Raw genomic sequence first — 24,482 nt, 5'->3', positions numbered from 1 at the left:
ATTTAGGAGATGTGTGACGCACCTGGGAGAAATGACTCTGTGTACAGATACCTCACAGAGCGCCCCTCACAGCTCCTTCTACCTATGTCCCTCCAATCCAAGTCAGAGAATCCTATGACATCACACTGACCTCACAGCTCCTCCTCACAATGTCCCTCTCACAAGCAAAAACATGATTGTTGGTCCCAGAATTCCTTGCAACAAGCACTTAACAGAGTGGGGGCCCTGCCTGGGTACATTATATCCCAGTGGAGTTTTGATAAAAATTGAGACCTGATTGGTGAGGTGAGGAGGATTCTGGGATTGTCATTTGATTTTACTATATGTGTTCAAATCTAGAGTTTTCCTCCTGTGAAGTCTGGAGATCTTATGATAATCACATTGCCTCCACCTCCCTCCCTTTCTGATAGAATAGAGAAATAAGAAGATTCTAGAAGTCACCAGAGAGATCATCGAGCTGCTGACAGGAGACGTGAGTGGTGCAGGGAAGGACATCATGATGGACAATCAGCCGCCCCTCACATCACCAGGTAAGAGGAGACTTTATTGTAAAGGAGAGAGCAGTACGGAGGGTCCACCTAGATCCCCCATCATCTGATAAACACATAGAAACAATGTATTCAGTCAGTGTGTGTGTTTCCTACAGATGGATCCAGTAATGGGAACCCACCAGAGAGATGTCCCCGTCCTCTGTATTCCCGGGATTCCACACAGGAAGGTCACAACATCCCTCACCATCATCAGGTAGATGAGGAACAATAGCTGATCGTATTATTAGGATCTGTTCATTATCTGCATTGTTACAATTTATGTCATTTTTATTATATATTCAGAGTGGAAACCTGAGAGATTCTAAAGTTGAAGTTAAAGAAGAGATAAAAGAGGAGGAAGATGAGGATGGGGTGATGGAGGAGTCAGAGTTTCTAAAAGTACACAAAGATCTGTACCAGGACACCATGGTGGAGTCATCCAGCTACAGAAACCCACCAGAGAGATGTCCCCGTCCTCTGTATTCCTGGGATTCCACACAGGAAGGTCACATTATCCCTCACCATCATCAGGTAGATGATTGACAATTATTGGTAGTTCTGATTTATACACAGCATGTTTGTTACAATTAATGTTTTATTATATATTGCAGAGTGGAAACCTCAGGGATGATAATATTGATGTTAAAGAAGAGTATAAAGAGGAGGATGAGGAGTATGGAGTGATGGGGGAGTTTTCAGAAGGACACAAGGATATGATGGAGCCACCTAATACCAGGAACCCACCAGAGAAATGTCCATGTCCTCTGTATTCCCGGGATTCCACACAGGAAGATCATACCATCCCTCACTGTTACAAGGTTGGTGGGACGGAGGATATAAAACACACTTATAGAGACAATGTATAGATTTTTTATGTGATGTCACAATATTAAAGCTTATATCTTACAGATGATATTTTCTCCTTTTTCTTCATTTAGAGTGGAGATCCAATCGATATAGAATTTGAGGTTAAAGCAGAAGAAGAAGAGAGGTATGTGAGGGATGATCAGCAGTCTATGGAGGAGGATGGAATAACGGGGACATTTATAGAGGAGGACACTCCTACAGAGATCAGCACAGGTGGGTCATTAACACTAAATACATTCCTCCACCCATACTGCTCACTGATTGGTCCAGAGTAGGGCAAGGACTGGGTGATATCAGCCTGTAATACCCTGGTCACTTGCCTAAGCTGTGTTCCCGTTCCCGTATTTTTCTCGGCTAATCTTCCTTCTCTATGCTTCAGACACAATTTATGTATCTAGATGGGATTTATGGAGATTCTGGGGTTCAGCTGGCGGCTAAATGTTCATTTTCACCATAGACGTTACTAGACCTAGGCACCTGGGGTGTGTGCTTTGGGTCTTCTGCCCCATACAGAGTATGGCAAGATCTCTGACAGAACAATTCTACCAGGGTTACTTGTTTAATTGTTTGCTGGCTGTGCCGGGTGGAGGGATATGTCTGTATAGTCTTAGACCCAAGTTGCTGAGTGCAGTCTCAGTAGATGGGAGGCAGCGGTGAGGGACCTCTGCAACAGAGGCGGCTCTCTAATTAGGCAAATTAGGCGGTCGCCTTAGGCCTCGCCCCCAAAGGGGCCTCGCGGCCGCCTAATTTGCCCATACCGCAACCTCGATGATTCGCCGGGACCGCCCTGCATTCTCAATCCGGAGTCCCCGCAAATCAGATTTCCGCAATGCCCGCGGCTTGTGCGGGGTGTCTCCGCTCCCGCACGCCACAAGCTCCACTCCACTGTGCATTGCAGCCAGCATCTCTCCCCAGCTGCCTGACACACACAGTGCACTGCGGAGCGAAGCGAACTGAACCCGCCCCTCCTCCTCCTCCTGTGCTGTGATGTTTTCCTGTGCACGGAGGAGGAGGAGGGAAGGAGTCACACTGGTTTGAGGTCTGTGTCATCTAAAAGTGAGTCTTAGAGGGGAGGAGGGCATGAAGAGGAGGGCGAGGGAGGGGGAACAAGCAAAGAGTTCACTTGGAGTGATTTGGGGAGAGGATATACATCCATCCCCCATACCATCCTGGCTCCATCCACCCCACCCCAATCCCGGCTCCATCTATCCCCTGATCCAATCCCAGCTCCATCCATCCCACCCCAATCCCATCCTGGCTCCATCCATCCCCTGATCCAATCCCAGCTCCATCCATCCCCCCGATCCAATCCTGGCTCCATCCACCCCACCCCAATCCCATCCCGGCTCCATCCATCCCACCCCAATCCCATCCCGGCTCCATCCATCCCCTGATCCAATCCCAGCTCCATCCATCCCCCCATACCATCCCGGCTCCATCCAACCCACCCCAATACCATCCCAGATCCATCCATCCCCCCATACCATCCCGGCTCCATCCATCCCCTCGATCCCATACCAGCTCCATCCATCCCCCCATATCATCCCGGCTCCATCCACCCCAATCCCATCCCAGCTCCATCCATCCCATCCTGGCTCCATCCATCCCCCAATCCAATCCCAGCTCCATCCATTCCCCATACCATCCCAGCTCCATTCACCCCAATCCCATCCCGGCTCCATCCATCCCCCCTGATCCAATACGATTCCCATCCCATCCCCCCATACCATCCCAACTCCATCCACCCCCCATACCATCCCAGCTCCATCCACCCCACCCCAATCCAATCCTGGCTCCATCCATCCTCCCAATCCCATCCCGGCTCCATCTATTCCCTCAATCCCATCCCGGCTCCATCCATTCCCCCCTGATCCCATCCTGGCTCCATCCACCCCCCAATCCAATCCTAGCTCCATCCATTCCCCCCGATCTCATCCCGGCTCCATCTATTCCCCCGATCCCATCCATTCCCCCCAACCCATCCTGGCTCCATCCATCCCCCAAACCATCCTGGCTCCATCCATCCCCCGATCCCATCCTGGCTCCATCCATCCCCCGATCCCATCCCGGCTCCCTCCATCCCCCCCATTCCGTCCTGGCTCCCTCCATCCTCTCGATCCCATCCTGGCTCCCTCCATCCCCCAATCCTTTCCCGGCTCCATCTACCACCCCGATCCCAGCCCAGCTCTATCCATCCCCCGATCCCATTCTGGCTCCATCCATCCCCCTGATCCCATTCCGGCTCTATCCCCCCACAACATATCTTCTCCCCTCCCAAAGCCCCCCTAGCACATATCATCCCCCCAATCAAACAGATGCTGTCTGCCACAAAGGGGGTGGCATCCATTTGATGGGCACAGTGGCTGCATTTGATGGCACAGTGGCTGCATTTGATGGCACAGTGGCTGCATTTGATGGCACAGTGGCTGCATTTGATGGGCACAGTGGCTGCATTTGATGGGCACAGTGGCTGCATTTGATGGGCACAGTGGCTGCTTTTGATGGGCACAGTGGCTGCTTTTAATGGGCACAGTGACTGCATTTGATGGGCACAGTGGCTGCACTTATAGGAACAATGGCTGCATTTTATGGGCACAGTGGCTGCAATTGATGGCACAGTGGCTGCATTTGATGGGGACAGTGGCTGCATTTGATGGGCACAGTGGCTGCATTTGATGGGCACAGTGGCTGCATTTGATGGGCACAGTGGGTGCACTTCATGGGCACAGTGAGTGCACTTCATGGGCACAGTGGTTGCATTTGATGGACACGGTGGCTGCACTTGATGGACACGGTGGCTGCACTTGATGGCACGGTGGCTGCATTTGATGGTCACAGTGGCTGCATTTGATGGTCACAGTGGCTGCATTTGATGGTCACAGTGGCTGCATTTGATGGGCACAGTGGCTGCTTTTGATGGGCACAGTGGCTGCTTTTGATGGGCACAGTGGCTGCTTTTGATGGGCACAGTGGCTGCATTTTATGGGCACAGTGGCTGCAATTGATGGCACAGTGGCTGCATTTGAGGGCACTGTGGCTGCATTTGATGGGGACAGTGGCTGCATTTGATGGGGACAGTGGCTGCATTTGATGGGGACAGTGGCTGCATTTGATGGGGACAGTGGCTGCATTTGATGGGGACAGTGGCTGCATTTGATGGGCACAGTGGCTGCACTTCATGGGCACAGTGGCTGCACTTCATGGGCACAGTGGCTGCACTTCATGGGCACAGTGGGTGCACTTCATGGGCACAGTGGGTGCACTTCATGGGCACAGTGGTTGCATTTGATGGACACGGTGGCTGCACTTGATAAGCACAGTGGCTGCACTTCATGGGCACAGTGGCTGCAATTGATGGCACAGTGGCTGCATTTGATGGTCACAGTGGCTGCAATTGATGTTTTTGTTTTTTTAGAATTTTTCAGTTTGTTTGCACCCCCCCCCCCCCCAAGAATTGTGAGCACCAGCCACCACTGATCTTTGTATCATGTCTGCAGCCTCTGACCATCTCTTGTATCATCTCTGCAGTCTCTGACCATTTCCTGTATCATGTCTGCAGTCTCTGATCATCTCCTGTAGTATGTCTGCAGTCTCTGATCATCTCCTGTACTATGTCTGCAGTCTCTGATCATCTCCTGTACTATGTCTGCAGTCTCTGATCATCTCCTGTAGTATGTCTGCAGTCTCTGATCATCTCCTGTAGTATGTCTGCAGTCTCTGACCATCTCCTGTAGTATGTCTGCAGTCTCTGATCATCTCCTGTAGTATGTCAGCACAGTCTCTGACCATCTCTTGTACCATGTCTGCAGTCTCTGACCATCTCTTGTATCATGTCTGCAGTCTCTGACCATCTCCTGTATCATGTCTGCAGTCTCTGATCATCTCTTGTAGCATGTCTGCAGTCTCTGACCATCTCCTGTACTATGTCTGTAGTCTCTGATCATCTCCTGTATCATGTCTGCAGTCTCTGACCATCTCTTGTATCATGTCTGCAGTCTCTGACCATCTCTTGTACCATGTCTGCAGTCTCTGATCGTCTCTTGTATCATGTGACCTTCATGTAAATCAGGGGTCTCAAACAGACAGCCCTCCAGCTGTTTTAAAACTACAAGCCCCATGGATAAATATGCGTGTAATATATAATATATATGTAATATATATATTTGATTAAAGAAGAATTGTTAAGAGAAAATTCTATAAACGGTGAATTCATAGTTCATAGAATTTAAAACTCTTAATATATGCAATTTATACAGTTAATTTTTATCGCTTGAATTATTTTTCCCATTATGGATGTGAATGGGGCCTCATGTCTTAGATTTGCCTAGGGCCTCACAAAGCCTAGAGCCCCCTCTGCTCTGCAACTTGTCTCATGTTAAAAATTAATCTTCCACTGATTACTGAATACCAATATTATGAGTCCTGATCCTTACACTATATAATTTATATTGTACATTGACACCATCTGAACCAAATAAGTTTATCTTGGTCTCATCATACCACAGGACATGGTTCCAGTAATCCATGTCCTTAGTCTAGTTGTCTTCAGCAAACTGTTTGCGGGCTTTCTTGTGCATCATCTTTAGAAGAGGCTTCCATCTGGGATGACAGCCATGCAGACCAATTTGATGCAGTGTGCGGCATATGGTGAGCACTGACAGGCTGATCCCCCACCTCTTCAACCTCTGCAGCAATGCTGGCAGCACTCATACGTCTATTTCCCAAAGACAACCTCTGGATATGATGCTAACTTCTTTAGTGGACCATGGCGAGGCCTGTTCTGAGTAGAACCTGTCCTGTTAAACCGCTGTATGGTCTTGGCCACTGTGCTGCAGCTCAGTTTCAGGGTCTTGGCAATCTTCTTATAGACTAGGCCATCTTTATGTAGAGTAACAATTCTTTTTTTCAGATACTCAGAGAGTTCTTTGCCTTGAGGTGCCATGTTGAACTTCCAGTGACCAGTACGAGAGAGTGAGCGATAACACCAAATTTAACACACCTGCTCTCCATTCACACCTGAGACCTTGTAACCCTAACGTGTCACATGACACCGGGGAGGGAAAATGGCTAATTGCGCCCAGTTTGGACATTTTCACTTAGGGATGTACTCACTTTTGTTGCCAGCGGTTTAGACATTAATGGCTGTGTGTTGAGTTATTTTGAGGGGACAGCAAATTCACACTGTTATACAAGCTGTACACTCACTACTAGGGATGGGCTATCTGTTCGAGTCGAACATGAGTTCGACCTGAACATTGGCTGTTCGCCCAGCGAACAATTTGGGGTGTTCCCGGCAAATTCGAATAGCCGCGGAACACCTTTTAAAGTCTATGGGAGAAATCTAAAGTGCTAATTTTAAAGGTTAATACGCAAGATATTGTCATAAAAAGTGTTTCGGGACCCAGGTCCTGCCCCAGGGGACATGTATCAATGCAAAAAAAAGTTTAAAAAATGGCCGTTTTTTTCGGGAGCAGTGATTTTAATAATGCTTAAAGTGAAACAATAAAAGTGAAACATTCTTTTAAATTTCATACCTGGGGGGTGTCTGTAGTATGCCTGTAAAGTAGCGCATGTTTCCTGTGTTTATAACAGTTCGAGAGCAAAATTACATTACGTTACCTTCTACTAGCGCTAGTGCCAGCTATTAATGAATTGTCGGTCCCGACAATACACATAAAAGTCATTGAAAAAAAAAATGTGTGGGGTCCCCATAATTCCATTACCAGGCCCTTCAGGTCTGGTATGGATATTAAGGGGAACTCCATGCCAAAATTAAAAAAAAAAATGGCGTGGGGTTCTCCTCAAAAATCCATACCAGACCCTACAGGTCTGGTATAAATTTTAAGGGGAACTCCATGCCAAAATTAAAAAAGAAATGGCGTGGGGTTCCCCTAAAAATCCACACCAGACCCTTATCCGAGCACGCAACCTGGCAGGGCGCAGGAAAAGAGGGGGGACGAGAGAGCACCCCCCCCCCCCTGAACCGTACCAGGCCACATGCCCTCATTATGGGGATAAGGGCCTCTTCCCACAACCCTTTTCCGGTGGTTGTGGGGGTCTGGGGGTGGGGGTTTATCGGAATCTGGAAGCCCCCTTTAACAAAGGGAACACCCAGATCCCACCCCCCATGTGAATTGGTAAGGGGTACATTGTACCCCTACCATTTCACAAAAAGAAAGTGTCAAAATGTTAAAAAACCACAGGAGAAGGCTTGGGACAAGTCCTTTATTAAAAATTAAAAAATAAAGCATAAAAAAGAGATTCCAGCGATGTAATCCAATAAATACATGCTCCTACTCCAGCGATGTAATCCAATTCTTGATCTCCAGCGATGGATGATCTCCAGCGAGGAACACGCACAGGATCCTGCCTCCACCGGAGGCACCCAGCCAATGATGCGGCGCCAGCTTGACTGGTTTATGTAGCTGAGGGCGGGGCCACCTGTCACGTGACCCCACCCCCCTCTGACAAGGGAAAGTGCCAGGGTTTCCCTTTGACACGTACGGGTGACCCCGCCTCCCTCTGATGCAACGCAGGATTCCTGTTAGGGCGGAGGGGTCACCCGTTCACATCACTGGGAAACCCCGGCATTTCCCCTTGTCAGAGGGGGACGGGGTCATGTGACAGGTGGCCCTGCCCTCAGCTACATAAGAGCTGTCAAGCTGGCGCCACGTCATTGGCTGGGTGCCTCCGGTGGAGGCAGGATCCTGTGCGTGTTCCTCGCTGGAGATCATCCATCGGTGGAGATCGAGAATTAGATTACATCGCTGGAGAAGGAGCATGGATTTTTTGGATTACATCGCTGGAATCTCTTTTTTATTTTTAACAAAGGACTTGTCCCAAGCCATCTCCTGTGTTCTTTTAACATTTTGACACTTTCTTTTTGTGAAATGGTAGGGGTACAAAGTACCCCTTACCGATTCACATAGGGGGGGCTGGGATCTGGGTGTTCCCTTGTTAAAGGGGGCTTCCAGATTCCGATATGTCCCCTGCTCGCAGACCCCCACAACCACCAGGCAAGGGTTGTGGGGATGAGGCCCTTGTCCCCATCAACATGGGGACATCCTCCCCATGTTGAGGGCATGTGGCCTGGTACGGTTCAGTAGGGGGGTGCTCTCTCGTCCCCCCTCTTTTTCCTGCGGCCTGCCAGGTTGTGTGCTCGGATAAGGGTCTGGTGTGGATTTTTGGGGGAACCCCACGCCATTTTTTAAAAAATTTTGGCGCAGAGTTCCCCTTAATATCCATACCAAACCTGAAGGGCCTGCTAATGGAATTTGGGGGGGCCCACACACATTTTATATTTTTTATTTTTCAATGACTTTCAATGACTTTTGTTTATTGTAAGGACCGACAATTCATTAATAGCCGCCACTAGCGCTAGTACTTTTAAATGACTTTTTCTTTCTCGAACATCACGGGACACAGAGCCACAGTAATTACTGATGGGTTATATAGGTATCACTGGTGATTGGACACTGGCACACCCTATCAGGAAGTTCAACCCCCTATATAATCCCTCCCCCTTGCAGGGATACCTCAGTTTTTACGCCAGTGTCTTAGGTGATGGACGTGTAAAGATGTCCTGTGCTGAGCTCCAAAGGGAATATCCTAAGATCCTATACTGGGGCAAGCCAGGCGAACCGGATCCATTCAAAGTGTCTTTTCATGGCCGAATTGAATGGTACCCGGGCCTCGTGTCCGAAGAAACGAGGTTTTACCCATAATGCTTCTCTTTTTAGAGAGCTGGACCCCGCAGATCAGAAAATGGCTTTAAACTTCCTAATTTCTGGCGAGGTGCTTTACGGTCCCAGAACTGTTGGATCCCCCTACTGATGGGGGCCCCAGTCTCTGACGGTTTTTTCAAACGGAGCCCACCGTGAGAGGTGAAGATTGGGTCTGTGTAAACAGCACCCTGCGGCTGGATAAGGTAAGAGGAGATTCCACAGAATTTTTGAGTTCTAGTGGCTTTTCTCCTTTAAGGTAAATGCATGCTATGCCTATTGTGACCACCGGGGGCTGCCAAGAGCACAAACCTACACATGCTGAATGTCTGTCTCAGGTGTTGTAATCGCTGTGTATGTCCCAGCGTATCAAGCAGGCTGCAAGCAGGTAAGGTGGATGGGGGGGATTTCTCATGTTTGAATGTTCCCCCCCCAGGCTAGAGAGGGGCCACAGGGGTCTAGAAAGTGGTTATACCACCCGGGCTCTGTGGCCTAATGGCCACCATCTCTGAAGATAGCCGTTCAGGCAAATCTTGTTACCAGTCTCCCTCCTCCCCCCCCCCCCCCATCCCCAGCCTTTTCTCCAGAGCATGACAGGAGAGTCGGCAGTGCGGGAAGCGCTCGTTTTTTTCAAAACTCGAGGGGGGGGGGCGGTAGAGGAGGGGGCGGGATGTCAGCACAGAGTGTTTAGACTCCCACTCAGGCCAGCTGCAGGCTATTAAAGGCACTCTGTACAGGTGCACTCAGCCTTCTGAGAGACACAGAGCTGACGGTCGCATGTAAGGTGGGACACAGGCATTCTCCTAGGCAGCATTTACTGAAGTAACACCAGACTGAGCATTGGGTAGCAAGGCTTTTAGCCAGACTACATCGCTCAGCGGACAGTGTTCATTTGTATACCTCACACCTTGTTGCTTTGCACTATGGGTAGAAGAGGTTCAAGCACCCCAGGAACCAGAGACACTAGGGGATCTCGTTCAGGTTCTGAGGGCCCCCAGTCGGCAGCATCCTTCCCCCCTAAAGATGGGCCAGGGACGGCTAGCCAGGGAGAGCCATCGGGGTCAGGGGCTACACCTGCTTCTGGCACTTCAGCCCCTGTATATATTACACAAGAGGTTTTTTCCTCAACCATTAATGGTCTAGAGGAAAGATTAATGGCCGTGATTACGTCTTCACTCAGTGGAAGAAAACGCACTAGGCTTTCCTCTGTTCCCCAAGACCCTCAGACAGAGGAGCTCTGGGATAAAGGAGATGAATCCCTTTCAGAGGATCGGGATGGGATGGATGATTCCTCTTCGGAGGATTCAGGTGGAGAGGGACCCTCTGCGACTTCCCAAGAGGAGAAAGTCTTAGTGCAGATCCTCACTGGATTGGTCCGCTCCACATTTAAGTTGCCCATACCTGAAACTGCTAAAGAATCCTCTTCTGCTTTGGGGTCACTGAAACCTTTCCAAGCAGCACATGCTTTTCCTGTTCATACTTTACTTGAAAAGCTTATTTATTCTGAGTGGGATCACCCAGACAAACGTTTTTTTCCGCCGAGAAAGTTTTCAACACTTTATCCGATGGAAGAAAAGTTTATTAAAATGTGGGGAATTCCGGCTATTGATGCCGCCATTTCCTCAATAAATAATAGCCTGACTTGTCCTGTAGACAATGCTCAGATGCTCAGGGATCCTGTAGATAAAAGGATGGAATCCCTATTGAAGGATGTTTTCTCCTTAGCAGGATCAGTGGCCCAACCTGCAATAGCAGCGATTGGAGTCTGTCAATACTTAAGAGACCATGTTAAGCAGGTCATCAAAGTATTACCTGAACAGCAGGCCCAGGGGTTTGCTAACCTTCCAGCGGCCTTATGCTTTGTGGTTGACGCCATTAGAGATTCTATCGTGCAAACCTCCCGTCTTTCACTGGGGTTGGTGCATATACGTAGAATCCTATGGTTGAAAAATTGGTCAGCCGAAGCACCATGTAAGAAGCTACTGGCTGGGTTTCCATTTCGTGGTGCAAGGTTGTTTGGAGAGGACTTGGATAACTATATCAAGAGAATCTCTTGTGGGAAAAGCACTCTCTTACCTGTCAAGAAGAAGAGTAAGCGTCCCTCTTTCAAACGGACTCTTTCCCCAGCGCCGGGGGCTTCAGCCTCCAGGCAGTCTCGACGGCCGCCTCCATCGGGGTCCAGAGACAAGAGTCAACCCCAGGGACAAAAGAAGTCCTGGGCAAAGAAGCCTACTAGGCAAAACACTAAGACCTCTGCATGAGGGGGCGCCCCCGCTCACTCGAGTGGGGGGAAGACTGCGACAATTCTCAGAGCTCTGGCAGGAGGACTTCCAGGACAGATGGGTAGTCTCCACGGTAACCTTAGGGTACAAGCTGGAGTTTCAGGAATTCCCTTCTCCTCGGTTCCTCAGGTCAAATGTTCCCAGAGACCCAGAGAAGAAGCAGTCGCTCCTTCTAGCGTTAGAGCGACTTTTGTCGCAGGAGGTCATTATGATAGTTCCCGCAAAGGACCAGGGATTGGGCTTCTATTCCAACCTTTTTACGGTCCAAAAGCCAAATGGGGATGTCAGGCCCATTTTGGACTTAAGGGATCTGAACCGATTCCTAAGGATTCAATCCTTCCGCATGGAATCAATTCGAACAGTAGTTCCCACCCTGCAGGGAGGAGAATTTCTGGCATCAATAGACATCAGAGATGCATATCTGCATGTGCCCATTTTTCCTGCTCATCAGAAGTTTCTGCGCTTCGAGGTAGGAGGGCGCCATTTCCAGTTTATGGCTCTGCCCTTTGGGATAGCCACTGCACCTCGAGTGTTCACAAAGATCTTGGCTCCTCCTCTGGCTAGATTAAGGGCTCAGGGTATAGCTGTCATAGCATACCTAGACGACCTGCTCTTGATAGACCGGTCGGTAGCCTCTTTGAATGGAAACTTGAGGACCACGGTCAGGTATCTAGAACACCTGGGTTGGATCCTCAACTTAGAAAAGTCTTTCCTAAAACCAGTAAGAAGACTGGAATATTTAGGTCTGATTATACATACAAGCCAGGAGAAAATATTTCTACCCCAGGCAAAGATCACTGCTTTGAGAGAGCTGATTCTGACAGTAAGGACCAAGAAGGGTCCCTCAGTCCGCCTTTGTATGAGGCTACTAGGGAAGATGGTGTCTTCATTTGAAGCAGTTCCCTATGCTCAGTTTCACTCAAGAATGCTGCAACACAGTATTCTGTCGACCTGGAACAAGAAGGTTCAGGCATTAGACTTTCCGATGCACCTGTCGCATGCGGTGCGTCAGAGCCTCAATTGGTGGCTCATACCCGAAAACCTGCAGAAGGGGAAATCCTTTCTACCGGTTACCTGGACGGTGGTAACAACAGATGCCAGTCTGTCAGGTTGGGGAGCAGTTCTGGAACAGGCTGCGGTCCAAGGAGTATGGTCCAAGACAGAGAGGACCTTACCCATCAACATTCTGGAGATCCGGGCGATACATCTAGCTCTAAAAGCCTGGACTATCAGGCTACAGGGTTGTCCGGTCAGGATCCAGTCCGACAATGCCACAGCAGTGGCTTATGTCAATCATCAGGGAGGCACCCGGAGCCGAGCTGCTCAAAAAGAGGTGAACCAGATCTTAGTCTGGGCAGAGATGCATGTGCCATGCATATCGGCAGTTTTCATCCCGGGAATAGAGAATTGGCAGGCGGACTATCTAAGTCGCCAGCAGTTACTTCCAGGGGAATGGTCTCTGCATCCCGACGTCTTTTGGGCCATATGCCAAAGATGGGGGGTTCCAGATGTAGATCTCTTTGCATCCCGATTCAACAAAAAGATAGACAGATTTGTGGCAAGGACAAAAGATCCTCTTGCATGCGGGACGGATGTGTTGGTGATTCCGTGGCATCGGTTCTCACTGATTTACGCATTCCCGCCTATTCTGCTACTACCACGACTCCTTCGCAGGATCAGGCAGGAAAGGAAGTCGGTACTTCTGGTGGCCCCCGCTTGGCCCAGAAGGACTTGGTATGCAGAAATAGTAAGGATGACGGTAGGTTCCCCGTGGACACTACCGGAACGCCCAGACCTGTTATCTCAAGGTCCAGTGTTCCATCCTGCCTTACAAACGATAAATTTGACGGTTTGGCTATTGAGACCCACGTTCTGAAGAGTCGTGGGCTCTCAGGTCCTGTCATATCTACCTTGATTAATGCAAGGAAGCCAGCTTCCAGGATGATTTATCATAGAGTCTGGAAAGCTTATATAACCTGGTGTGAATCCAGAGGTTGGCATCCCAGGAAATATGTCATAGGTAGAATCCTTGATTTTCTACAGATGGGATTAGAGATGAAGCTGGCCTTGAGTACCATCAAGGGCCAGGTCTCTGCTTTATCAGTATTATTTCAGCGGCCACTTGCTTCGCATTCTTTGGTCCGAAACTTTATGCAGGGGGTGATGCGTCTTAATCCTCCAGTTAAAGCGCCCCTAAACCCCTGGGACTTGAATTTGGTCCTGGCTGTGTTACAGAAACGGCCTTTTGAACCAATAAGTCAGATTCCTTTGGTCTTGTTGACAAGGAAATTCATTTTTCTGGTGGCCATCTCTTCTGCTAGAAGAGTATCAGAATTAGCAGCTCTTTCCTGTAAGGAGCCTTATTTGATTATACACAAGGATAGAGTGGTACTACGCCCTCATCCTAGTTTTTTACCGAAGGTGGTTTCTGATTTTCATTTAAACCAAGACATTGTTCTACCTTCCTTTTTTCCAGATCCCTGTTCTCCGGAAGAGAGATCTCTACATTCGTTGGATGTAGTAAGAGCAGTTAAGGCCTATCTAGGGGCAACTACTCAGATCCGCAAGACGGATGTTTTGTTTGTGCTGCCAGAGGGTCCCAATAGAGGACAGGCAGCGTCAAAAGCTACCATTTCTAAATGGATTCGACAATTGATCATTCAAGCTTACGGTTTGAAACAGAAGATTCCTCCGTTTCAGATCAGGGCACATTCCACAAGGGCTATTGGTGCTTTTTGGGCAGTGCATCACCGGGCCTCTATGGCTCAAATCTGCAAGGCCGCAACCTGGTCTTCAGTTCATACATTCACCAGATTCTATCAGGTGGATGTGAGAAGGCATGAGGATATCGCCTTTGGGCGTAGTGTGCTGCAGGCAGCAGTACAGGGTCCTCAGGTCTGATTGCACCCTACTTGGTCGTGGTTCCCCCCCCCTCAGGTAGCATTGCTCTGGGACATCCCATCAGTAATTACTGTGGCTCTGTGTCCCGTGATGTTCGAGAAAGAAAATAGGATTTTTTAAAACAGCTTACCTGTAAAATCCTTTTCTTTCGAAGGACATCACGGGACACAGAGGTCCCGCCCCTCTTCTAATACACTATATTGCTTGGCTACAAAACTGAGGTATCCCTGCAAGGGGGAGGGATTATATAGGGGGTTGAACTTCCTGATAGGGTGTGCCAGTGTCCAATCACCAGTGATACCTATATAACCCATCAGTAATTACTGTGGCTCTGTGTCCCGTGATGTCCTTCGAAAGAAAAGGATTTTACAAGTAAGCTGTTTTAAAAAATCCAATTTTTTTCCTTTAGAAATGTCATTTTGCTCTCGGACTGTTCTAAACACGGGAAACATGCGCCACTTTACAGGCATACTATAGACACACACCCCCCCAGGTACGAAATTTAAAGGAATATTTCACTTTTATTGTTTCACTTTAAGCATTATTAAAATCACTGCTCCCGAAAAAACGGCCGTTTTAAAAACTTTTTTTTGCATTGATACATGTCCCCTGGGGCAGGACCCGGGTCCCCAAACACTTTTTATGACAATAACTTGCATATTAAACTTTAAAATTAGCACTCTTGATTTTTCATGTTCGTGTCCCATAGACTTTAACGGTGTTCGCGTGTTCAAACAAATTTTTTTGCTTGTTCGCATGTTCTGGATGCGAACCGAACAGGGGGGTGTTCGGCCCATCCCTACTCACTACATTGTAGCAAAGTGTCATTTCTTCAGTGTTGTCACGTGAAGAGATATAATAAAATATTTACAAAAATGTGAGGGGAGTACTCACTTTTGTGAGATACTGTATATATAAACATAATATGTATTCTCTTTTGTTACACCCATTTCCTACCAGCTGGACATTTTATATCTGATGATGTGATTGAAGCACAGACTTTTACATGTTGCTAATAATGTGATAACATCCTCAAATTTTGTAACCTTAAAGCGGAAGTAAACCCATCCACATAAGTTACATTTCCGGCATGTGCCGGGAATGTAACCCTCCCATTGGTTGTGCTCTCAACCAGACTGCCCAACCATCCAATGGCTAGTGTCATAACTTATCACATGTGCAGCATCATGGCAGTTGTAGCTTAAACAGAGGCCAAGATGGCAGCTTCTTTGGCTGTGAATACAATAGGAGGGTTTACTTCCACTTTAAACAGAAAGTGATAATGAGGGGGAGGAGTCAATAACCCAATGATGGTGGTCTTCAGGATCAGTCCAGTCTTCATCTTGGTTGTTCTCCCCCCATCCTCACTCTCTGACCTCTGGTGGGGCTCAGCCCCGCTGTTATTCACGACTAAATCATGGACTAAATAAGGAAGTGCAGGACTTCTTGTGTTGGGAAGATGGCAATGAGTGATGGAGGGGGTGGGGACACACGTCCTATAATCCCCTCATCACTGTCACTCCTATAAAAGACAGTTCTCGTTGTTTCCTCACTCTCTGACTAAGGTCCATGAATAAAGAAATGAACTGGTAGGAGATCAGAGATGTAGGGCTGAAACAACTAATCGATTATAATTGATTATGAAAATAGTTGTCAACAAATTAGTTGGTCAGTCGATTAATTGGCCTGCATACAAAATGCATTATTTCTTTACATATCAGAAAATACAGCTTAGTACACGATCCATACATGCCAGTAAATGCTGAGAAGTTGAATGCAGGAGGAGCAATGCCTCATGGGACATGTAGTCCTGGGCAGGAGAAGGAAGCAAGTGATTCTAAAGGCAGAAGTTTTTTATCTTGCTATAAGGAAACTCTATACTATACTTTGCGGCTTCCTATAGAGGGGGGCAGAAGATGGAAATCGGGGCTGCTCTGTGCAAATCCATTACACAGAGCAGGTAAGTATGACAAGTTTGTTTAAAACAAAGAAATCCAACATTTACAATGACTTTAAAGGCTCTGTGCAGGGAAGATCAGCATCTGACCCCAGACATGGTGGAGGCTGATAGACTGGAGGTGATAGAAGGCATTACTATTACATAAAGTAAAAGTTTACTAGTATTGTGCATTATATATAAAATTATTATTTCCATGAAAAAAAGTCTCAGCTTTCAGTATTACTTTAATATTAAGGTCCCCCCTCCCCCCTCTAAGCTCCATATATCTTCATGTGTGACTCCCAGGTAAAATCCCCATATATCCTACTACTGGGTATATTTATTATTATGTATATAGGCAATAATGAATCAATTAAATTAGATAAATATATAAATACACAATTATAAATATATAAAGTGTCTCTTAAGTATTGCAGCAGCGCTGTGCACCCCAATTGAACAGGGTCTCTTTCTTAATCTAATTCAGAAAGTTCAAACACGGATCTGATAGCCAGAGTCCCACCAATAAATAATCAAGATGTATTCTGTGAGGGTAGTAATCCTTTCACCAAGCGATACACCTAGTGCTGGGGTCCCCAATGAAAACTCACTCACCAGAAATCAGATCAATAAAAGCCTTGATTAATAGTAGTAAATCTGCATCTATATCCAAAGCGACCACCAGATGTCAGCATTATTCCCAGTAGTTCCAATAGGATATGTAGAAGAAAGAAAAATGCTCACATAGCGTGATACTGCTAAACATCTTTATTTGAACCATCCAAACATCCCCTTTAAAACCATGCGTACCAAAATGTAATAAACATTGAGCAAAGATAACAAAGTGCACTGTGCCTGATTGCGTCCTCCAGTCGTGAAAACCTGTCAGGAGCGCTCCCTGTGTGTAGCCACAGTCACACGCTTCCTGGTTCCTCGATTGGTGTAGCGCATATTTATTATTATATATATGATATAAGATATATTACTTTCACTATTTCACAGTATAAATGAATCCCTTATAGTAGTGGTTATCTACTGTTTTTGTACTATAAAGGACTATTTTTGTTAAACTCCATCATAACAGATGATTAAATAAAATCATGCTGCTGCTACTAAATGTCCTATGCTGGCCATACACAGATCGATTTTTGGACGAGAATATTCACAGAAATATTTATATGAAAATTATTTGTACATTCAATGAATGGACGAGTGTAGTTCGAAAATTCCACTTGCTTTTAAAATTCAATTTTAAAATAAATCACTGTGGTGGAAAATGAACACCGATTTGACCCACTAATGGTTAGAAAATTGGATAAATGTTTTTTTGAAAGAGAAATGAGTTTGTGTTCGGCCAGCATAAGTGACATCAGGTGCAGGGAGCTTGTACCCACCTACCTGTCTATGACAAGGGAGTCTGTCATTATTATTATTATACAGGATTTATATAGCGCCAACAGTTTGCGCAGCGCTTTACAACATAGGGCAGACAGTACACTTACAATACAAATCAATACAGGAGGGATCAGAGGGCATCCATCATATTATATTACACTCCTGTCTGATCATCTGCAAAACAGAGTTTTACCTCTTTTTAACATTTTAATAATGTTGATCTCTGATTCTGATATGTAGCAGATTCTCCCTCTAATAATACATCTATCTGTCTGTTATTCTCAGAGTGGATTAAATATCCAACTATATATCTGGATATTTATATTTACCGCTGTATATAGATATTCAAAAATAATAACTAAATTATACACCGACCTTTTTTTGAGGTTTTTATCCAATTAGTTGATTAATCAAAACAATAATCGGCCAACTAATCAATTCTGAAAATAATAATTAGTTGCCGCCCTACAGAGGACCCATTTACTAGTTACCTTGAGGGGGAATTGTAAGATCCTCAGAGGCAAAGCTGCCTGATGTGGGCGGAGTCCTGGTTTAGGGGAACCAATCTGCTCATGTCTAGTAATAATCTTTTTATTTCTATTTTAGTAGATGGACGGGAGACGAGGAAAACCTCAGAGGATTGTCTCACTTTGTCTCCAGACTGTAAAGTAGAAGATGAGGACATCACACAGTATAGTCCAGGAGAAAACCCGACTACCTCAAATGTCCATCCGGCACCACACAGTGTAGATGGACCATCGTATTCCTCTTATCCTGAGGAACCTCAGACTGTGAGGGACAGTGCCATCCTTCCAACAGAGAAGAGGTTTTCCTGTACTGAGTGCGGGAAGTGTTTCCATTCTAAATCCAAACTTAATAGGCATAAAAGATCTCACACAGGGGAGAAGCCGTATTCCTGTCCTGAGTGTGGGAAAACTTTTATAGAAAAATCACATCTGGTCAGACATGAAAGGCTTCACACAGGGGAAAAACCGTACTTCTGTTCTGAGTGCGGGAAATGTTTTTCACGGAAGTCCCATCTTTCCACACATCAGAGATCTCACACGGGGGAGAAGCTGTATTCCTGTCCTGAGTGTGGGAAATGTTTTTCACGGAAGTCCCATCTTTACACACATCAGAGATCTCACACGGGGGAGAAGCTGTATTCCTGTCCTGAGTGTGGGAAATGTTTTTCACAGAAGTCCCATCTTTACACACATCAGCGATCTCACACCGGGGAGAAGCCATATTCCTGTCCTGAGTGCGGGAAATGTTTTTCACAAAGGTCTAGTCTTTCAAAACATCAGAGATCTCACACAGGAGAGAAGCCGTATTCCTGTCCTGAGTGCGGAAAAAGTTTTTCACAGAAGTTCCATCTTTTCACACATCAGAGATCTCACACGGGGGAGAAGCCATATTCCTGTTCTGAGTGCGGAAAATGTTTTGCACAAAGGGCAGATCTTGTTACACATCAGAGGTCTCACACGGGGGAGAAGCCGTATTCCTGTTCTGAATGTGGAAAATGTTTTTCAGGTAAATCCAGTCTTTACAGACATCAGAGATCTCACATGAGGGAGAAGCCGTATTCCTGTTCTGAGTGTGAGAAATGTTTTCCACAGAAGTCCTATCTTTACATACATCAGAGATCTCACACAGGGGAGAAGCCGCATTCCTGTTCTGAGTGCGGGAAATGTTTTCTACAAAAAGCAGATCTTGTTAAACATCAGAGGACTCACACGGGGGAGAAGCCGCATTGCTGTCCTGAGTGCGGGAAATGTTTTTCACAGAAGTCCTATCTTTACAACCATCAGAGATCTCACACGGGGCAGAAGCTGTTTTCCTGTCCTGAGTGTGAGAAATGTTTTTCAGTGAAGTACAGTCTTTACACACATCAAAGATCTCACACAGGGGAGAAGCCGCATTCCTGTTCTGCGTGCGGGAAATGTTTTGTACAAAAAACAGATCTTGTTAGACATCAGAGGACTCACACGGGGGAGAAGCCGCATTGCTGTCCTGCGTGCGGGAAATGTTTTTCAGATAAGTCCAATCTTAATAGACATTGGAAATCTCACACGGGGGAGAAGCCATTTTCCTGTCCTGAGTGCGGGAAATATTTTTCACAGAAGTCCCATCTTTCCAGTCATCAGAGATCTCACACAGGGGAGAAGCCATTTTCCTGCCCTGAGTGCGGGAAATGTTTTTCAGACAAGTCCAGTCTTTCCAGACATCAGAGATCTCACACAGGGGAGAAGCCATTTTTCTGCCCTGAGTGCGGGAAATGTTTTTCAGACAAGTCCAGTCTTTCCAGACATCAGAGATCTCACACAGGGGAGAAGCCTCCTTCCTGTCCTGAGTAAGAGAATTGTCCCTCACCGAAGCTCTGTCTTCCTGTACATCAGGGATCCCACACAACCCTCGAGGTGTCTTGAGTGTGGGAAATGTCTTCTATATGAATGTTGCTGGACATCACAGCTCTCATGTGGGGAAGAAGCACACCCTGATATACACCTCAGATATACACCATGGCTGATCTTCATCATGTATAAAACAGTTCCAGGGGTGTGGACATTTTTTGAAAAAACGACTTGTCCAAGGGACTAAATCGGGGTCCCAATCTCCTTGTTTCTCATCTACCAGAGAGCTCAGCAGCAGTGTGGGAGTTCATTGAAAACTACAAGCCGACATCGGCAAAGGACAAAACTCTGTGAATGAATGGCACCGCCGCGGTCTTTTCATAAAGTGACAGCCGGTATGGGAAAACTTCTCCCTGCACTGCTGTCACACAGAGGACTCGGATTGCTGAGCTGCTCCAGGAACAGGAACATGTAACATCTTCTCGAAGGTGAACGTTTCCTTTAACCCTTTCACTGCCAGAGCTCATTTTTGCCCACATACTGGACACTTTCCCCACTTCCTGCCCAGGCCAATTTTCATCTTTCAGTGCTTTCACAATTTGAATGACAATTGTGCGGTCATGTAACACTGTACCTATATGACATTTTTACATTTTTTCCCCACAAATAGAGCTTTCTTTTGGTGGTATTTGATCACCACTGGGATTTTTATTTTTGTGCTACAACTAAAAAAGTTTTTCTTTGTTTCTGTTATAAAATTTTGTAAATAAGTAAGTTTTCTCCTTCATTGATGGGCACTGATAGATGGTACTGATGAGGAGGCACTGCTGGGCATCACTGGTGGTCATCACTGTTGATCATCACTGATGGGCCTGTAGTGATAATCAGTGCTGAATATCAGTGCAGATCCCCCCTGTCAGGAGAGACGCTGATCGACTCTGCTCTACTTGCGCCTTGTCAGCATGAATAAAGGAAAGTCGATAACCGGCACTTCCTGGTTACGATGTGATTAGCTTTGATTGGACACAACTGATCACATGATAAAGAGCCTACAAGATTGGAGATGCAGAGTGTCAGAGCAACACACCTCACCGCCGATTGCTGCACGCCCAAGCGGCTTATTCTTCTTTCTGTCATATGACCTCCAGTCAGGATAATGGAACCCCCGCCTGGCTGTCATTCTGTTATAGGACAGGCTTGAAGGAGTTGAAAAATCCTTTTAGGCCTGAAGATTATATAACACCCCCAAAACATGATATGATATATTTTCTAAGTCTAGGAAACGCAACATTTCAGCAAAAAAACACTAAAGTTCATTTTAGGGGGCACAAAAACACAATAAATTACCCAATTTTTTGGGTAAAATATAAAAGCAGAGGTTGCAACGAGTAAATAGATACCCAACATATCAAACCTTAAATTTGTGTGTGCCTGTGGAATGGTGACAAACTTCAGTACCCTAGATTTTCTATAAGAAACGCTTTAAAAGCCCCCTATAGGCCATCAGTTTAGTTTTACGGAGGGGGTCTGGTGATAGAATTATTGCTCTCACTCCGCTGTGTGCAGTGATATGTAACATGTATATCGCAAGCAACGTTTTTAGGTGTAGGCTCCCCAAGGTGTGAGTTTATGTTTGTACATGCGTATATGTGGGGGCGGGACCTCAGATTTTTTTGGGTTTAAAAATGGGGGGTATGTGGCTGGGTTTTAAATTTTAAAGATAGAAGAGAAAAGCGGGACTTTACGTGAGGCATGTTGGTGAAGAAATAAACTGAGTAGTATATGCTGGAATCTGTTATCTAGGGTACGTCCTATGCATAGTTGTGTCCACAAAGAGTAAACCAGGTATAAATGGTATAAAAAATTTTTAATTACATAGGTCCTAGAACCAGATACAGTCATGAAACAACATCATAAGCAACATTGCGGCATAAAATAGATAGTATATTTGAAAGGCATAATATAGACACTGGTTGTACAATTTACAGTAGAGAATACAATGTATACTGGATGAATATGTGCATCGATAGTTTTTAACTCAACGCGTTTCTTGGCTTATAACCATTTATCAGGAGTCCGATGCAATTTAGGCTGCATTGAAACAATAAACATGTATTAATATATGGGCAGATATATGAGAGAAACATGCAGAAGCGTTCAAATTCGCTATCGTACTCACAGACAGTGTCTTGGTCTATAGTAACCTAAATCCTAGAATGCAGCATTGATCCGGGTCTACAAAGTCTCTCCCGGGGTTGAGGCAGGAAACCGTCGGCTACAGCCACCAAATTGACCAGGGCGCCCATAGGGGCCGCCAGGCAGGGACAAACAACGAGGCCACAAAACCCTGAAATGTGAATGAAATAAAATAAAAGTGTGTGAGCTTGAAACAACCGTGAAAATTAGATAGGGTGACAGGATGGTGAGAAACCAAAGAGTGAGTGGATATAGAGTATAGACCGGAGCCAGAAGGAGACAAAAAAATAAGGAAGTTTGTAAGGAGAATGAGAGAGAAAGTGTGTGCAGCTAAGAGGCCAATAGACCAGAGTGGAGATGTGCAACAAGGTTACCTGTGTAGTGAGAGTGATGGGCCCGGCCAATTGCCACAAATCCTTTTTTTTTGTCTCCTTCTGGCTCCGGTCTATACTCTATATCCACTCACTCTTTGGTTTCTCACCATCCTGTCTAATTTTCACGGTTGTTCCAAGCTCACACACTTTTATTTTATTTCATTCACATTTCAGGGTTTTGTGGCTTCGTTGTTTGTCCCTGCCTGGCGGCCCCTATGGGCGCCCTGGTCAATTTGGTGGCTGTAGCCGACGGTTTCCTCGGGCGAGCTTCCTGCCTCAACCCCGGGGGAGACTTTGTAGACCCGGATCAATGCTGCATTCTAGGATTTAGGTTACTATAGACCAAGACACTGTCTGTGAGTACGATAGCGAATTTGAACGCTTCTGCATCTTTCTCTCATATATCTGCCCATATATTAATACATGTTTATTGTTTCAATGCAGCCTAAATTGCATCGGACTCCTGATGATTGGTTATAAGCCAAGAAACGCGTTGAGTTAATAACTATCGATGCACATATTCATCCAGTATACATCGTATTCTCTACTGTAAATTGTACAACCAGTGTCTATATTATGCCTTTCAAACATATTGTCTATTATATGCCAAAATGTTGCTTATGATGTTGTTTCATGACTGTATCTGGTTCTAGGACCTATGTAATTAAAAACTTTTTATACCATTTATACCTGGTTTACTCTTTGTGGACACAACTATGCATAGGACGTACCCTAGATAACAGATTCCAGCATATACTACTCAGTTTATTTCTTCACCAACATGCCTCACATAAAGTCCCGCTTTTCTCCTCTATCTTTAATTTTTACCTAATTGGGATGGAGGCATGTTGGTGCATATTTTATATAATTCAGTGGACAGGTCACACCCTCATTTTTTGGGTTTTAAATTTTATTTTGTACTATTAAAAAACAATTTTTTTCATCACATAGAGCAGTCTTTTTTAACCAGGGTACCTTGAGGTTTCTTCAGGGGTGCCTTGGCAAAATGCCTAACAATTGCCCCAAAATTGTATACAAGCCGGAGGGTGGATAAAGCCTTTTAGTTACACAAAGCCTCAGGTTTTCATTGTACACCATTACAACCTTCTAGCTGCCAACCTCCTAATGACCAATGACATCATGAGCTGATAAGGAGGATGTCAGTTGCCTGAATATCATCCTTGTGTGACCCTCCCCCGCCTCTCTCCATCAGCTTTGGGGTCACATTAAGTGAGTGATGGAGAAAAACTGAGGGAGAAGAGAAACACTGGAATACTAGTCGGTACCAGTTTGCAAAAGTGTATTTGCTTTGGAAGAATAAATCACTTCTAACATTGGGTGTCCTACGTGTGTTGATGTTGTTGCATTATGTAGAACTATTAGAATAGTTTTTACATTTTAGATTGGGGCGCCTCAAGACTGTCCATAATTTTGGAGGGCGCCTTGACTGAAAAAAGGTTGAGAATCACTGATATAGAGGACAATCAGTCCCCTATGTGATGATTTTTTGGTGACAGGTTCTCTTTAATGAGACATCCAGGGTCTAAAAGACCCCGAATGTCTCCACTGTGCTCCACTGAATGTAATGTAATACAGATCACACTGCATTATATTCTTTCCTGGCCTTGATGGAGGGGAAACTGTCAGACTGGCAAGAGGAGCCCGGGATACATAGCGGGTGTGTGTCGGGTGGGGGCACTTTACCGGGGGGGGGGTGTGGAAACATTCGCTCAGCCAACCGAATGCTTCCATCCGACAAGTAAACCTGCTCCTTGCTTGCCCATAGCAGGTCTAAAGGTTAAAAAAAAAAGCCCTTAGGACTGCATGTCCCGGGTGTCAGGCGATAGGAATTGTACATCTCTGAGTTCATAAGGAGATCAGAGATCACCAAAGACATGGATGAAGTGTTGTACCGTGTTGGCC

At 46.0% G+C, this 24,482-nt stretch overlaps 3 protein-coding genes across 3 annotated transcripts in view; 2 read left to right on the top strand and 1 right to left on the bottom strand.

Annotated features, from left to right (window-relative positions):
- LOC141121938 (uncharacterized) overlaps positions 1-24,482 on the top strand; it is a 284,890-nt gene that overhangs the window by 127,582 nt on the left and 132,826 nt on the right. The gene's annotated exons all lie outside the window — the stretch shown is intronic.
- LOC141121935 (uncharacterized) overlaps positions 1-24,482 on the bottom strand; it is a 206,895-nt gene that overhangs the window by 92,422 nt on the left and 89,991 nt on the right. The gene's annotated exons all lie outside the window — the stretch shown is intronic.
- Positions 1-24,482, top strand: part of LOC141121932 (uncharacterized) — a 603,393-nt gene that overhangs the window by 542,122 nt on the left and 36,789 nt on the right. The window contains exons 14-19 of the mRNA XM_073611683.1: positions 419-530; positions 647-744; positions 834-1,061; positions 1,142-1,348; positions 1,469-1,610; positions 18,242-19,988. Of these exons, the coding sequence (XP_073467784.1) occupies positions 419-530; positions 647-744; positions 834-1,061; positions 1,142-1,348; positions 1,469-1,610; positions 18,242-19,988 (2,534 nt within the window). The remainder of the gene's footprint in view (positions 1-418; positions 531-646; positions 745-833; positions 1,062-1,141; positions 1,349-1,468; positions 1,611-18,241; positions 19,989-24,482) is intronic.

This window comes from Aquarana catesbeiana, unplaced genomic scaffold (genome assembly GCF_042186555.1).
Source record: "Aquarana catesbeiana isolate 2022-GZ unplaced genomic scaffold, ASM4218655v1 unanchor235, whole genome shotgun sequence".
Lineage (NCBI taxonomy): Eukaryota > Metazoa > Chordata > Amphibia > Anura > Ranidae > Aquarana > Aquarana catesbeiana.
The sequence above is the reverse complement of the archived record's forward strand: the minus strand, read 5'-3'. Positions and strand labels throughout refer to the sequence as shown.